The sequence below is a fragment of the Cinclus cinclus genome, chromosome 4 (assembly GCF_963662255.1).
Source record: "Cinclus cinclus chromosome 4, bCinCin1.1, whole genome shotgun sequence".
Lineage (NCBI taxonomy): Eukaryota > Metazoa > Chordata > Aves > Passeriformes > Cinclidae > Cinclus > Cinclus cinclus.
In genome coordinates, this window is record NC_085049.1 from 49,291,383 (window position 1) to 49,308,805 (window position 17,423).

The window sequence follows — 17,423 nt, forward strand, 5'->3', positions numbered from 1 at the left end:
CAAATATTTTAAAGAAAACATCCAACTTAAGAAAATTAAATCTATCTATTAAGAAACAAATTTTACCTATGTATGCTACCTATTTAAGCTCTCCTCTTGAATCTTGGAACCAAACATTCCTCTAATATGTGGCAAGTATTTGCTGTAATGTGATCTACCACAGACTTTCCAGCAAGCCAATTTTTATCTGTACTAGTAGATACAGATTGCATAGAAGATCCTATACAAATAATTTAAGAATCCAACAGACACTTTTAATATGATCGTGAGCATACTAAACACTTCTGAAAGAATAATACTCATATTTTCACAAATGTTGGTACTTTACAAATTAATTCCTTGCAACTGGATTTTTAGGTCAGCACACCAAAAAGTCTCTTGTTACTTTTAGGTTAAAAACTAGTTTTGAAATAAGATCAGAAAGAAAATAATTTTATGAAGACAGTTTTTCTCTACTATGCTTTTCAGCTGATGTATCTTAGTGAGACATTGCTCAAAATACTTTGTAATCTACTCTTCAAAGCCAACTTTGCATTTTATCAGTTACTTAATTGCTTTTAGTGTTGATAATCCAGTAATTCCTGGTATCTTCTTCATTGTAAAGATTCAGCAATAATTAGCCAGTAGTCTGACCATTGTTCAGGGCTATGAATTAGTATCACGAAGCAAAAATAATTCCTGTATGATGAAGTTGTAGCAAGCAGCACAGATCTCTCATTAGGAAAGCTAACTAGAAGTATTTGAGGGGTTTAAAGCTGCAAAGATTTGAAAGCAACATCAGTAAGCAATGTAGCTATGGACTCAGCCTAAAAATATGTAAGGACAATGGCTAGAGTATTTCTTTGTGCTGTTTTATTCAGGGATTATTTGCTGATTATTCTCAGTTTGCCAGCAGACAGTGGTCGGCAGTTTCTCCCCTGCCCAAAAAGCATTCAAGTACCATTAAAGATACTCTATTTTGCTATTGCCACATTGGTCCCTGTGATAGGACTGCGCTAGTTGCTGATAGATATGAATAAAAACTAAGAACTTCCAAATATATCAACATCTAAACTAAGAGAGCGAAATTGTGCAAGGAGACATGCAGTTAGATACTAGATTATTAGCATGTAATAAAAAACTCCCTTTTAGTATTTTTCCTCCTCCAGAGAAACTAGATTAAAATTACTTTTTTCTATGTAATGAATTTTATTAGCTATCCATATGTTGATCAGCTCAATTGTATTACCTACAACAGTTCGTGCACAGAAAAAAATAATTAGAAATGGATGCAAATGCAGTACGTTACGCCTGTTTCTCAAGAATGATGTTAAGGGTATGTTTTCAAAAATGTAAAAGCTTTAGTAATACTATACCTGCGTAGATCTTCTAGACTGTCTTGCTTGCCTGGATCTAGCTTTTCTTTGGGACTCGGACTCTTCATCCCGTACTGGAGTGAGGTATGATCTAAAGAGTTAATTACAAACAAAATTTGCACATGATAATTTTTACACAAATTTATTAAATGGTCAAACCCCACCCCACATCCCAACATGACAAACTGAAAACCAAGGCAGTCAGAAGAAAATATATAACTACATAGGACAGATTACATTTCAGACATTTCATCCATATCATGCTGATCTACTTATTCATCAAGACAGAAGCCTTAAAACTCAATTAAGATACATAGAGTTTTCCTACTTAATTTAGATTTCTTTTTACCATTTTCTATAAATATAACTTCAGCTCTTTCGGTGTTTCACTAGTCTACTAACATGGGGTAGAATACCTCAGAGATTCAGCCGGTTAGACATTTATATATCAAATATGTGTGTGTATTAACTTTTAATGTAACTTGTAAGCTTTTAGAAGAAGCCAGATGTACTATTAATGCAGAAAACCTAATTATATAATTGATTTCACCAGAAATTAAGAATCCTTGAGGAGGCTGGTTATCATATTTTCACATGAATCATCCACACTTTGAGTAATCCAAATGCCTTTTTAAAAAATGGGCTTAAGAATAAGTCTTCATTAAACCCACAGAAGTCCTGAGAATAAGCAAGTAATTGTAATCAAAGATAAAAGGCTACTAGGGTAGACATACAATGTCTGGACACTTTTTAAGAAATTCCCTGATCCAGATAACAAGTAAAAAAAACAACAGGAGATACAGACATGCACAAATGCATGTATTTGTATGTATGTAAACCCCTAATTAAAGAACTCAGAAGTTCTTAAAAGCATTTGTTTATTTTCTATGGCAGAATATTCTGGGAAGCTGCTACAATTTCACACAGCTTTAAAATCCTTGGATTGGCAAAATTAGAAAAATGTTAAAAAAAAAGATTTGAAAAAAGTGAAATCAGAAAGTTGCTAGAAGATTGCTTAAAACCCCTCTGAGCTTCTTTACATCAGATGCTATAGCATTTTCTGACTGTTTCTGTTTGTATATCATTAGTTAAGAATAGTTGAGAATATCAGCTATTAACACCTTAATAATTATGAACGGAAAAAGCAGTTTGCTCACCTAATAATATATTTGGTAGCCTTAGCACATACTAAAAAGAGTTCTGAAACAATCATTAGAATTAAAAAACTTCATTTACACAGACCTATGGATTACAAACAATGCTCTACTCCATTAAAATACTTACAACTAACTGCTATATTTGATAATGTTGAAACAACTCCCATCTTATGGCACATCTTAAAAAACACACACTATGTAAATTTTATTTCCTTATCCAGGTCTCTTGCAAACAGACTTGACTTCCCATTTCCCAATAAACTCTAGGCTGCATCAACATAAGGAAAAGGGTGCCTGTTAGGTTGCTTTAGTTAACTTGACCTGAACCACCACCTACCTAGGAGGGCTTGAGTGCAGAGCAGCTGTCATCTTTAGGGCTTAAAATTGCTACAGTTTCCCATAACTTGTTTTCAGCAACTGCTGTACCTACACCTACGTTCCAATAAATCTGAAACACTCCAAATTGAACTGAGAGAAAATGAAGTCTCAACTTCTCAGGTGCACACAGCAGCTACAGTCAAGAGTAGAAAGTGCTCTTCTTCCCTGTGCCACACACAGCTACCTATGCTGTATTATTAATGATACACAGAGACTCAAATTTGTAATTTCCTTCCCTATTTCTCTAAACCAATCCCAAAAATCAAATAAAGAATATAGCTTCTTCAGCTATTCCAAAAGAATGCACCATTACATGCTTCATCAATAAAGTACTTAGTAATATCTTTACTTTTCAACTATGTTTGAAATACTCTTTTACACATACCTTCTAAATATACAATTTCAGTCTATAAGCACAGATTAACCAGCTTCATTACTTAGGAAAATATATAGCATACAATATTTAATATAAGTTTAATTTTTCATGTGCATAGAAACATACACAGATACACACACACATATATATATATATCTGTATAAATACAGATATATGCTTGTGCTCATATTCAGAGGCCTACATTCTCAAATGCATGGAGCAATTATTCCAATTTTGATTTCTAAGATTCATGGACATACTAATATGCCATCAACAATGCATCTGCAACGGTACATTAAGTTATCAGCCAGTCAGAGAAAACCATGGAATTTCAGGCCAACTGCAGGTATCTAAAACATATGTAGGATATGCACATTAGTATACACACACTAGTGAGAGCAAACGAGACAGCAAAAGCCTAATTCTAATTTTCCTTGCCTTTCTAGCTGATACAAGACTGAAATTGCATTTGAATTTTAGAATTTGAACTACCTTGAATTACTTCCGAGAAAACGTGCATTTTGTTGGTTATGCTTTTCATTTGTTGGGTTTGGTTCAAATTTCACTATGGAAAATGCAGGTTCTGACTACAGTAGTTATTGAATATATCTGCTAGATTGTTAGATTGCTATTGAATATATCAATAGCTTGTTAGCACATATGGACCCTTCCTGAATCATGGTGGGGAATAATAAAAACAATCCACATATCACAGAAGTTTTTTCATCTCACTTTTGGGTAGCAAGGAAGACTACAGAAAACACACTACCTAACTAGGCCTCTATAAGGAATCTTTAGATGCTGCTGCCTTAAGTGAACCAAAAGAATGCAATTTTCTTCTGTAATAAGGAACAGCTTCATGACCTCCACGAACATACAGAGATAACACGTATCTGGCACTGATACAAAAGGTACACTTCAAAACTACTGCAGGAGCAACACAGAAACCTGAACTTGCATTTCAGCAGGAGTGTTAATGGATACACATTTATAAATATCCAGAAAAAGAAAAACAAGGGAAAGCTAACAGAAATTAATAATATTTTGAAATGTTATTTCTGCTTCTATAAATAGAAGGAAACAACGCTTTATGGAAACAAATGTGCACCAATCTTAACTCATCCTTACATAACTGTAAACAGAAAAAAATCCCATATTCTTAAAATAAGATTTACATCAGCTTCTTACGGAATATCTCTTAAAGCATTGCATTTAAAATTATATGACTATGTTTCAAGTAGAAGAGACCCTAAATCATGCAATGAAATGAACAGAATGTGTTTGGTTTCATACTCTCTTCTCAATAATGTCAGGCACACAAAATGTTTGAAAAAATGCTATGCTGTAACTTATTAGCACGCTGCCAACGGCACACTACCTCAATCAGCAGGAACATAGTTGCAGTAATTATTTAATTACTAATTTTATTATTTTTAAATCAGTGTTTTTACAGAGTTCCATTAATGGTATTTTTAAGAAGACTCATTTAATCTATTATGAGAAATATAAAACTGAAAATACCATATATCATATGAGAACCCAAGGTCAGTCAAAAACATACAATATCAAAGGTTAAATTTCATGAATGGTCTCTACTTATACTAAGCTCTTAGAGAAAATGAGGTAGCAGTTGTTTCAATACACAGCAAGAAAATAACAGTGCTTTTACAAACTGTACTGTTCAAATCTGTGGTAACCAACACATTCCTTAAAATAAATAAAAAAAAAAAAGGATAACTTTGGTGTAAGAGCAACATTACTCTTAGGACCTTTACACACCTCCGTCTCTCCCTGACCTCTGATGTTGAGGACACAGTGCCAGAAGTTGCTGTAGTCATGGCTGTGGTAGTGGCTGCAGCATTTACAACAGATGGTGCAACAGGAACGGTCACTGCTGTAGGAACACTGTCCTTTTCTTTCTCAGTACTATCCTCAGCCCACAAACGATTTGAGGTACTACAGCATAACAAGCAGCAACACAAAAAAAAGAGAAAAGGAAACAGCTAAACAATGAAAGCACTTTACTAAACAACTAATGACATGTAAATTGAGGGATGGATTTTTTTTTTTAAGAAGCAAACTGAGAAATATCTCTACTATGAAAGCTCAGCTTGAGCCATTAAATTGAATAAATTAAGAATTAGCAGTTCACAATAACTGAACTTTTATTCTTCAGACCCTTCTAATATTTATTTATTCTTTTATACCAACATGGCTTTCATGTTATAGTAGAAAGCCATTCACAATTTTTGAGCCAAATTGTATAAAATCAAAAACAAATTTAACAGGAAAATGAAAAAATCCAGAGCCCCAGGTTCTACTAAACAAGAACGCATGCACATACATAAGCACACAGTAGACCTGACAGGAAAAAAAAAAAAAAGAAAAAGAAAAAGAAGAAGAAAAAGTCCTGGTGCCATTACCTGCTTTGTACACCTGCTGAAGTAGAACCTGTTGTACTCTTCGTAGCAGTGTTTGTGCTGGCAGGCAGTGTTTTCTGAAGACCAGCAGAAGAGGTAACTGTTGATGCAGTACTTGGAACATTAGAACTTATCAAATCATCTTGTCTTCTACCAAAGGAGCCACTGAAGGAGACACATGTACAATGGCTGCATTTATTACTTATATTTACTCATTAAACCGTCACCAAGCTGTGAATGATCTAATAAACATCTGCCCATGCATTTGTGCCTCAGTTGAGTCTTGGAAACTTCCGGTGCAAAAGAAGCATTTTTTCCTTGTTTCTTGGCTAGGACTTTTTATTTATGACTTAGGAGGGCAGCAGAAGTGTCCCTTAGTCCTGACCATTTCTTCACCAAAGAGGATAAAGAAAGGAAGCTCACTCATTTATGTAAGAATGTCTTGATCACATCTACTAAAGTATTCATATAGGGCCCCCAATGTCCCATTTTTAAACTGTTGTTTCACCCACACTGAATACCTCAGAAAACGCAGAACCTTATTGCACAGCTTGTCAGGAAAGAAAATGTCATCAATATCACTCCTCTTATAATTTGAAAGCAATTAAATACACTGCCCCATTTTCAAAAAATCTTTAATCATTCCCCGGAAGAATAACCTCCCACTCAGGTTTTTCCCTTGCTCTTCAAGCTATAAAGCAGACCCAGTGGTTTACAAGAAATAAATATGCATTATGCTGTATGAGACAGCCTGGTTACTGATAATATCAATGTCAAGTCTCAGAAAAATGCCAAGAATGTATTGGGTATATCAGCAGCACGTACCAACATGCAGCTTAGTTATTTGACTCTTGTTTGATCTACTCATTTTAGCTATTTATTGCTCCACTAAATACAATGAAGAATTTGACTCGAATTACATTGAAACTACACAATGCAGCAAAGTTAACAGTGTATATATGTGCAGTATATGACTCCCTCTGAGAAAATTCTGCAAATCAGGAACCAGCACACTTGAGAACTATTCTCATAACATTTTCATAATTTACTATGCATTCAAATGCATTTTATGCATTCTATGATACTGATACACAACACAGGTATGGCTATAATTTACCATTAAGGACAGCAGTCCCATACCTCCAAGACTCTCATGCAATAACCAGAATTCAAGAGACAGAGTCTTCCCCCTTTTCGTATACCAAGCAGAATGACCTCTATTGCAACATTTAAAATAATTATCTTTGACTACTGATCTCTTCTGGAAAGAGTCAAATGAGCCCCAAACTGAAATAAATAGGAAAAAGAAAGCATCTAACTTTAATGACATAGTTTAAAATCAGCACAACCACTAGCATCAGCATACAACTGCACATTTAAAACCAGCATAACCATTGCAATACTTTGCAATTATTATGAACATGGCAATAAGTCACCATTCAGTTTTAAACTGTTCTTACAAAATGATTCAGTACTTGTTAACTTTTAAGCCTTTTTTGATTGAAAAAAAGAGAAAATCCCACACCTTCTCTGATAACTTGTGTTTAATGACGTAGGACCTTCATTCAAACTGTTTTTCTTAACATCTTCCTCCCATTTTCTCCTGGTATAGGAACTGCCACCACGTATTGAACTAGCAGACGAATCCCTGTAAAAGAAATTTTAGTTTAGCAAACTCACACTGAAGAAGGCTGTTCTTGATATGAGCTGAACAGGAGCTTCAAATTAAAGGCCTGGATAACACACTTAAAATAAACATAACTGAATAAGGAATAAAATTGCTTTTATGAACAATCATTTTCAAGCCTCTGTGGAAAGATATTACATGCACATTAACACAATTAGAAACATAAGAAAAAAGAAGCATCAAAAGAAAACTGCTAAAGAGGATTTAATCAACATGAAATCAATTGCTGGCTTTCATCTGTGGTCATTGCTGGCTTTGTTTTTCTCAAAAGAGGAACGAGACATTTTTCTGTTTGCTCCTGAGATTATCGAATGCAGTAAGGGAAATCTACTTGTAGTTTTTAATTCGCTTTTTTAATAGCCAATTTGACTGAATCTTTTATTCTTTGATGTTATAAGAAGTTTAAAAGCTGACAAGCCTTTAGAACTCATGGTACGGTAAGACCAGTGTAACTAGGCTTGCAGTAGTCATTCCTGAGGGGTCTGACACGTATCACTAACTGACATGACTTCAGTCACAAGGAATTTCCAGACTGTTGCTGCAGTTTACAGTAGCAAGGAATAACCTTGCAAAAATCTACCTAGAAAACCTATCCTGAAAACTGACATGCAAAAACTGAATTTCTAATAAAAATATCAGCTCATGATTTGAAGTGCAGACAGTAGGAAGAATAAAATATGTCTTTTGAAAAATTATATATAATGCAATCAGGTGTACAAGGCAAAATAAAACAGAACTTTGAAAAGACATTTTATTTTCAGACACCTTTGGCCATCATAATGTAACTCTTTTTGCATGAAAATGTATGTTAGCACTTGTGCAGCTGGAAACAACGTTAGAACATTACGGAACATAGACCAATGTAGTGTTGTTTTTTACCAGCAAAGAGAACACAGATTCTGAGATATCACCTGCCACAGGAAGATCCTGCTGCATGACATATTTTTCATAATTACTCAAGGTGTCACTTTGTCAAGACACAATAGCACTTTTGTCATAGCACCGACTACTCAGCTGAAGCTGGATGTCTGAGATTTGTTAATCTACAGGCCCAGCTAGGATTCATCTTGAAGTGACTTCTGTCACTTACACAGGATGTTAGCTAGGATTATGCTCCTACACCAATTCACAAGGCAAGTAGGTGTTAAGTAGAACAAGAACAGGGCATTAAGGTAAGCAACAAGGACAAAGACCTCTGACAAAGGCAGAGACCCTAATAATTTATTAAGGTACCTCTGTGTAGGTGGTTAAATTCTTCACATAAACAAGGTCAGAATAAATGTCAAAAACCTCTTACGGCTTTAGGTAGGCTGGACTGTCTGCCATATCACACAGTAGACAAAGTATGAATGTCTAGAAGCAGGCTAGAACACCAAGGCATACAGAAAGTTCTTAGAGGTTGTACTGATGAGCACTAGGACTAAAAAGATTGGTGACCGCAGTTAACCCAATGCATATGAGAAAAACTATACTATTGCTGATAACCACTTTTGGAAATGTGTCTCTGAGTAAGTCAAGACTGGCACATCAAGGACACAAATAAACTTCAACACTGAAGAAAAGCTTAATCCTTTTGTTACAAGCAATAGCAGCTTCTAAGGAATAAAATGGAATGAAGTATTTATTCCAATCTTAACGCATCATCTAGCTAAGACACTTTTGGAAAACAAGAGCTTCTTAGAAGAATAAAAATATAAAAACTTAAACAATAATAATCTCTCTACTAACAAGCCAAAACCGACAAATTCAGCCTCAAAGAATATAGTAGTTGAGAGAATTACAGGACAAACGGAAACTCCAGTGCTTCCCTCTTACAGAAACACAGATTAAAAAAACATCTAGCCAAGTAAAATAAGAAATTCTAACAAATTATACTGAACTTCAGGGAATTGTGAGATCTGAAATATCTGAAATTCTGTTGAATTGAAACAGGATTTGTCACCCAGAGATTAAACTGAAGCAACTTCCTGCAAGCATAGGAAAAGACACTATTTATCTTGAGTTTGCACCAAAGCAAACAGTTCTCAGGAAAAGCAACAAATACATTCTCCTTCAGGTACACAGAGATTACCAATCTTACAGACAAGGATTACAACAGCACATTTCGAGCAATCAAAGGATTCAGTTCAGGTCATCCAGCATTCATTCATTCATTTACCTAGATATGATCCAACCAAAATCAAGGCATTATGGAAACATCTACATTTTGTACTATGCATTCTACAGTAACTGCAGAAAACATCTCCATAGAACCTCAATAAAGGAGAAGTGAAGAACAGGAAGGTCCTGACTATGTAAATATGCCATGAAGTACCCCAAATCCTAACAGGTAGCAAGCCTATTCACCCATTTGTTTCTTTTATTCTGAAAGCTACAGAAACAATAGCAGAAAGAAAGTAAAAATCTCCAAAAGATAATGAAAGGTCAACATGTAAACAAGAAAAGTAGAAAAATTCTTTATCTAACCTATGATTCCTGTATTGTTGCTGCACCATATGGTTTTAAGTGAAGTCCATAAGAAATATATCATTTTATCATAATCAAAAGTAATAATGTAGCCCAGTAGCAGCACTTTGTGTCTCAAAGCAAAGCAGTAAAATACTTTCAGCAACCTTCAATAGCTTAAAAGTTTAGGAATTCATATTTTTGATTTTATTTATTTTCTTTCTAAAGAAGACAACACTTTTCGCTGAGTTCTGCTCTTGTCATAGAATAATTTGGACTGTAGAAAAGGTTATTATAATTTACAAGAAAAAATTCTTCAGGAATTGGACTGCCATACAAATTAACATAATCTATACAGCCAGTACAGATTTTAATTTACAATGCTACAAATTAGCACCAAAACATATAAGTTTGTCAGTCACTCTAAAATCTTATTTCAATTTTACATTAAAAAAATATGTAACTTCAGAGTCACCTGTTTTCTTTTTCATCAATGTCAGAGGTACTGGCCAGCCGTCTTGGTATTGTAGGTGCAACATATGCAAGTCGAGTTCCTTTTCCATCTTTCTCCTGAAACACATTACCTTTTTTGTTAATTGTTACTACTGTTGATTATCTTGTCTGGAAAATCATCATTATACCAACTCCAGCTGCATTTATTCTGACCCGATTATACAAATGAGTTTTAACCTTTAGTTAAGTATCATAAAAGACTACAACAGGAAAAGGAAACTGCTAATGTTTCCATTCTAGTGATGTTAATGACTTCTCTCTCTTCTGCTTTGCTGAAATACAATTCCACAAGTGATTCCTGAAAGCAACTGGTTCAGTATTTTTATATACTACAGAACATTATTCATTCTTCATCTTTAAATCATACAAACATTTGTGTTTGAAATAGAACCACAAGTTCTATTTTGTTCATCTACCTGAACAACACTTGGTTTAGGGTATCCATGTTTAGTTACAAAACCAAATTTTTGAAAATAAAAAATAACTACAAAATGCAAAGGAATACAAAAGAGACTTCTTTCATTTATAAGATTCTTTAAGCATCATTCTCCAAGTGATGCAAAAGCTATCAAATCTCTGATGTCCTTAAATTGTAAAAATGACTACTAGCTTTGCAAGTCCTAAAAAGGGAATAAATGCCAGACCTATGCACCAGGTCACCAGACAGTGAAGGAGCAAATTACACTTTGAGAGAGAATACAAAGAAGCTCTGTAATTTAACTTCTTGGAATTTTAGTAAAGAACAGATGTGTAGTACAATCTTACTTCTATAATAAATCAGCAACAACTATACTAAGAGAGGTATATGAATTCCTCAAAATGTTGTTTCATCCTGAAAATTATTACCTTTTCTTTGTTGTCCAGCGAAGAGGAAAGTCTAGGACTTGATGCAGAACGCATAACACCTGCAGAGTCCTTTTCTTTCTGAGCTTCTTTGGAAGCAGTTATCTCTGCAAGTGCACCATAACTACCCGTTTTTCTAAGACCCAACCTCCATGAAGCAGGAGATTCATCTTTCCTCTCTTCATCTCTGGGAGAAACCTTGGTTGTAGATGTTGGAAACTATAAAACGCACGAAAATGAATTTACATTATTAATTTACCTTATCCGTGGTAATTTATGCTCTTTGCAAAGAGTTGAGAACACAACTGCTTTTAATAATCCTAAATTCTTATGGAAATTGTAGTGAGAGGCAACCTAGGCACTTTTCTCTTGAATTAGTCAATAAGATCAGAAATGTAAGACTGGTCAAGGAATACCACTCCTATAAAAAGTTAGCTTACAAAAAACCCACACTTTGTAATACACGCTGTGAACTTGAGATAAAACTTAGAAACATGCAAATCTGGTATTAACATTTTGATTAAATATGTTATTTTGCAACCTGTACATAAACCTGTGCACACAAGAACCTCACCATAGATTTTTCACCCTTATTGGGCACAAGCACAATGCCAGTTTTGCGCAAGCCCTGCCTCCATGATGCAGGATCTACTGACTCCACGACAGGCATGATAGGAGGAATGAAATCATACTAAAGCCAATTGAGACAAGACAAAGATGAAGATTGAAAGGAAGGAAAAGAAACAAAAGGGTTTTTTTAACACCATATGGCTTGTTCCTAGGTTTATATTAAGTAACTCTTCATTACAACACAAAATACCAAAAGAGCAGTAAGACACTTAAAAAGCTTAGTAACAAGATTACAGCTAAATGTAACATAGCATGTTTAGCTGGTCCAGAGACAGAATTACAGCTTGCACAGAAAAGAACAACAAAGCCTGTGACCTTACAAGGTCTGTGGCCTAAGTCCTCACACTGCTGAGAATACTGGAAGATTGACACTAACATGCCCCTTTATCTTCTTACCATGTATCATTCATATCCCTGAATCACATCCCACACTAACTTAGTTATCCTCCCAAACTTGCCTTACCATCAGTACCTGCAGTCAGAGAGAAGAATTACTGAAAGTAATGCAGACTGAAGGAAACCTGACTTCTAGCTTAGTATACTGCACCTGCACCCCTTGGTTTGGCCATCTATGATGTAAAAGCACAAGTGCAGCTACAGCAGATCAGATGGTGCAGACCCAAAAAGGCAGGTGCAAGGGTAGGTGCAAGATCACACACAGAATGCTGCTTTACCTTCACTGGTAAAAAACAGTTTAAAGCATTTTTGTTTACTGATAGGAGCTGTAACTGCTCCTTTAGATCACATGTACTTGCTATGGTACAAGATAATAATTTTGATGTAATGTGCATTTATTTTGTAGCTACAGAAGGCCCTGAGCTTCTCACATAGTAATACGAAGATAACTACAGTTTATTTTTAGCCTGCACTTTTTACCTAGAAAACCAAAATATAAACCATTAATTTCTGCATAACAAAATAAGAAGTGTATTGATGATTTGTAAAAGGTTATAATTTAGCTTAAAATCAAGCTTATTTCCTCTCTTACAAAAATATTCCCCCGTATCATTAAATCACATATCTGCACCCATTACATTAAAGTATACTTGTAAGATGATTCACTATTAGATTGTAATGTGAATAAGGAAATTTAACCCCAGTAAGTTCCCAGGAGAAAAATACATTTTATACAATTCTCCTGGTAGCATGTCAGCATGTCTTTTCTCTCTACTGTGGCTGCAGTATATCATGGTTACCATTTCTCCTGAACATGCTTTTCAGATGCATCAGTAGAGGGCTACACTTTGATGCTGATGTCTATAGGAAAGTTGTAATGAATGACAGATGAAGATTTACTGGCTTACTATCCAGTTTGCTCCAATATTCCAGAAGTCTAACTTATATGTTGCCTTCCAATTATGCATTATTATCTACTGTAATTTTTTCCCCTTGCCAAGTAAAACTAAACTTCATCCAAATTAACTTTTCCTGTAAAGTTACAGGTTGTAAAAGCTTCCAGCATGCAATATGGCTTTTCTAGGTGTGGCTTTCAGTTGTGCAGTAAAGAAATCCTATGTCCCTATTATCTAGATCTTCCATGAGGTCCTAACTGTATTAAAACAGGGATGAGACCCACAGCACTTTCTACTTCTTATTTCAGGTATAATTTTCAACTTCTGTGCCAAAGCACTAGCTGAATACTTCAAGGGACTCCTAGAAGTCACAAAGTCATGCTTGCCTCCCTTAAATTAAGGGCATCAGAAATACAGGCACAGAGAGACACCAGAACAGTAGCTTCTAGAAATTCTGGAGGAGTCTGACATAGAAAATACTTTTGAAAGATGAAGTTTAGCTTCAGGAAAAACCAAGAACTCCACTCCCTGTGCAACGGAATTTTTCTTTTTTAGAAGGATATTACATTGAAGGTATTTCATAGTTCTGTATTTTAGGTCCTTGTTCAGAATTAAAGCCATTCAAAATTTTTAAAAAATTAACAGTTTGTGGGGAAGAACAGGAAGTATTTTAAGAATCTAAGCAGATTTTTATCAATTCAGAAGTTAAACAAATCTACTACTTACACATATAAAAATATATATTTACACAGAAAAAAGAAATAGAAGATCATAAGATTACAATATAATAGAAAATAAATAGGTATTTTCTTTTACCTTCTTAACAGGTGATGTAGGTGCCCCTTGGCCACCAGCTACTGAAGGCGCCATCACAGCTACTGATGCTGATTGTGTACTTGTGGTATTTGCATTATTAGCTGCCAAGGTTTTGGTCTTATCTGCAAAATATTTACAAGATTTTAATCTTCATTTTCCATTCACAATTTCATCACCTTTACAACACCAAGCTGAATTTCTATACAACAAATTTAACAGTTAACTTTATGATGAGCATTTTATTATTTATTCCTCAGTGTTTTTTCCCCTCACTCTCAGTTTTTATCTTAGTTAGGTCCACCCTTTTCCCTAAAAGGTTGTTCATGTAACAATTTTACTGTATTCATTCAAGTGTAACTATTTAGATATGGAGAGACAGAACTACAGAATCATTCAGGTTCAAAGTGACTCAGGATATCACTTAATTCAACTTTCTGCTCAAAGGAGGGTCAATACTGTCTATGAGTCAGGTTGCTCAAGGCTTTGATGAGCCACATCTTGTAAACATCTGGAGACAGAGATTTCAGTCTCTCCACACAGCCTGTATTTTAGTAGCTGGCTAATGACCATAAAAATTGTAAAAGTAGGAGATACGTTAGCATCTTATCTGATCTCATTAATGCATATAAATATCTCAAAGGTAGGTGTCAAGGATGGTGCCAGACTCTTTTTGGTGGTGTCCAGCAACAGGACAAGGAGCAATAGCCATGAACTAAAATACAAGTTCCACCTCAACATGAGGAAGAACACTGAGGGTGCCAGAGCACTGGAAGAGGCTGCCCAGTGAGGCTGTGGAACCTCCCTCTCTGGAGACATTCAAAACTCACCCAGATGCTTTTGTGTGTAACCTGCTCTAGAGGTCACTCTGCCTTGGCAGGGGAAGTTGCACTGATAATTTCCAGAATTTCCTTCCTACTCTGACTATCCTTTGATTTTGTGATTCTTTAAAAGTTAATTCAAACTACAGAAGGCAGATGCCAATTCAAAGAAAGACATTTATTATTTGAATTCAATGAAATAATTAACGGTACAGAGAATCCATCAGGAATTCCGGTCACCAGAATGAGCTGAGGTAGGGACTTGCCTTCCAGAACACCAAATTTCCACTGGCTTCATTCCTTTTTTGTCCTTTTTTTTCCCCTTGCCTATATTTCACTGTCTACCTACCTACTCTCTTCTGCTTTGTCCAAATTCCTTCCTCTGTCCGTGGTTTATGAATCTTAACCCTTCTTACACAAACACACAGAAAATGTCATGACTGTGATATAACAACTACTGTCACTGCTTTTGCTTGAGCTTCATCATGTTACACCTTGCTTCTGTTTCACATACTCAAACTGCACCATTCTTCAGGCTTGAATGCTGCCTCCTCCTTATTAGTGCAGTATGAAACAACGGGGGGTTCAATCCCCACTGGTTTTGGCCCTGCTATAAACACATTTTTCCATCTACGTGACCCATACAGCCTAGGAGGAAGTAAATTAGAAAGTTTTTCATGCAGTGTTCTCACAACTAACATTTAAATTCAATAAAGTACTAATCTACAATTAGAAACTGTGTAATCCATAGTGCTGCTGTTACACACTTGTTTTAGTTATGGACATAGCTGAATAGATCTTTTCCATTTTGGTTATGCAGTAAACAAATACAAATATAAACAGCTCACATGACTTAATGCACTTAATGAAAAGTTCTTCAAAACACAAGTGAAAAAGAATGGTGGTGAAATTCTAGGTGATAAGCTGAACAAGGCAATGTGGACTGACAGGATGATTTGAGATGATGCAATCTGATAGAAATTTGTAAGTAATACATCTTTAAAATATACAGAAAAAATTATCAGGAATGAAAGCATGGAAGGAGAAAAATGGATTTTTCAAAACTGAATTTTTCAATTCTGAAATTATTCTGTAATCCGAAATTACTTCCATCAAGAACACTGTTGTATGCATGACTGGACTAGTATGGAATAACTTAAAAAAAATTAAAGTATTTATAAAAAAGTAAGTTACAAAATTTGAACTGATGAACATTTGAACTGATGTCCTTTGCAATAAGCACCTTTCATATCTGTATTTCCCTTATTAGTCTTACAGACAGATGTGTATTTATTTTTAAACTATATTCTCATGTAACCAATGAAACAAAAATACAGACAAGCATTTTAATTATCTGAAAATATTAGCGATCACCATTTCCAGTACTTCAGAATACCGAACACTGTTAAAATATTTCACAACCAGAATGCTCCTTATAATAATAAGACTTTTCACTAGAAAAATCTTTTACCCTCTTAAGCTGAATAATGGTAAAAAAAAGGAAAGCAAAATCTTGGAACTTAAGAGACGTAGCTCTACAGAGAAAAGCTTAAAGTGCATCTTGCCAAATAAAGTATAATAAAGCCTTGTTGATATTAAAATCCCCAAAGTTTACATAAATTAATTCTTGTGTCACAGTCAGATTTTCCTGGCACAAACTATTGGCAGTGAAGAGAACACAGTTACCAGAGTCATAAAGTTCAGCAGACATTACAGTCAGCTCAGTGACAGAGAAATTACTACAAGTTATATATTGTAAGTAGTTTGACTTTCGCAAAGCTCAGTAAATAATAGATGTAAGTACACTAAGGTAAAAGAGTAATTACAAATCTTGACAGACACCTTTTTTTCAGCCTAATACAGAAATGCTGGATTATTTTTGAACAAAAAGAAAAAGAAATTAAACCATAATAGAAATTTTGGTTTTGCAAGTTATTTTAACTTCTACGTACATGAAATACTTATGATAGATTGGCTGGCTCTAAAATACCTTCTTAGTCTTATCTTTTCAGGTGAAAAAATTAGAATGTATTAAAACGAAAACAGCCCACCAAAAAGGGTTAATTTATCAGGATTCTTTATCAGGATTGAACATACATCCTTAAACACTTAGTGCCAGACACTTGTTTTCTAGTTTGAAAGGAAAAGATACTATGCTGCTTCTGTATCAGTACTTGCTATTCTGGTAATTGTTCAAGAAAAAACAACCCACTAATTCCATTTCTCAGGAGAGAAACAGAGTAATGTGCATACAACTTTGCATACAATGCAAAACTTTTCAAAGAATATTCCTCTTGAACTGAAGCTATATATGAAGTAACAGTTAACATTAAAATAATAACTTTATCTCAGTACACACTGAAAATATATGCACTACTGCTTGATGAATATCTAAGCCAGATTAATTGGTAATTACTTCAAGATGATAAGAACAAATGAGAGTGTTTGCACTTCTGCTGATCCAATCCCTATACCAGTTACACAAGCAAATATTTCTAAGTCTTCCTCTCTAATTTGATCTTCAAATTTTTTCGATGTTTCTGACATGCTACTTCAGGCATATATTATTCTATTTATCTAATAAGCAAATTAATCGATTTGTTAAGCAGTCAACCAAGTCAGCTGATTAATAGCTTTAACCTTGGTAGTCATCAGTAAAGAGATCTATTTGATACATCTATTATGACTTGACT

General features: G+C 34.7%; 1 protein-coding gene across 4 annotated transcripts in view; it reads right to left on the reverse strand.

Annotated features, from left to right (window-relative positions):
• Positions 1 to 17,423, reverse strand: part of PPP1R12A (protein phosphatase 1 regulatory subunit 12A) — a 113,167-nt gene that overhangs the window by 23,426 nt on the left and 72,318 nt on the right. For 2 of the 4 annotated variants that reach the window (XM_062492051.1, XM_062492050.1), the window contains exons 9-15: positions 13,913 to 14,034; positions 11,178 to 11,393; positions 10,294 to 10,388; positions 7,212 to 7,334; positions 5,690 to 5,851; positions 5,046 to 5,222; positions 1,356 to 1,446 (exon numbers count right to left, since the gene is read on the reverse strand). In XM_062492051.1, coding sequence (XP_062348035.1) covers positions 1,356 to 1,446; positions 5,046 to 5,222; positions 5,690 to 5,851; positions 7,212 to 7,334; positions 10,294 to 10,388; positions 11,178 to 11,393; positions 13,913 to 14,034 — 986 coding nt within the window. The remainder of the gene's footprint in view (positions 1 to 1,355; positions 1,447 to 5,045; positions 5,223 to 5,689; positions 5,852 to 7,211; positions 7,335 to 10,293; positions 10,389 to 11,177; positions 11,394 to 13,912; positions 14,035 to 17,423) is intronic. The other 2 variants (XM_062492053.1, XM_062492052.1) reach the window with 2 other exon arrangements.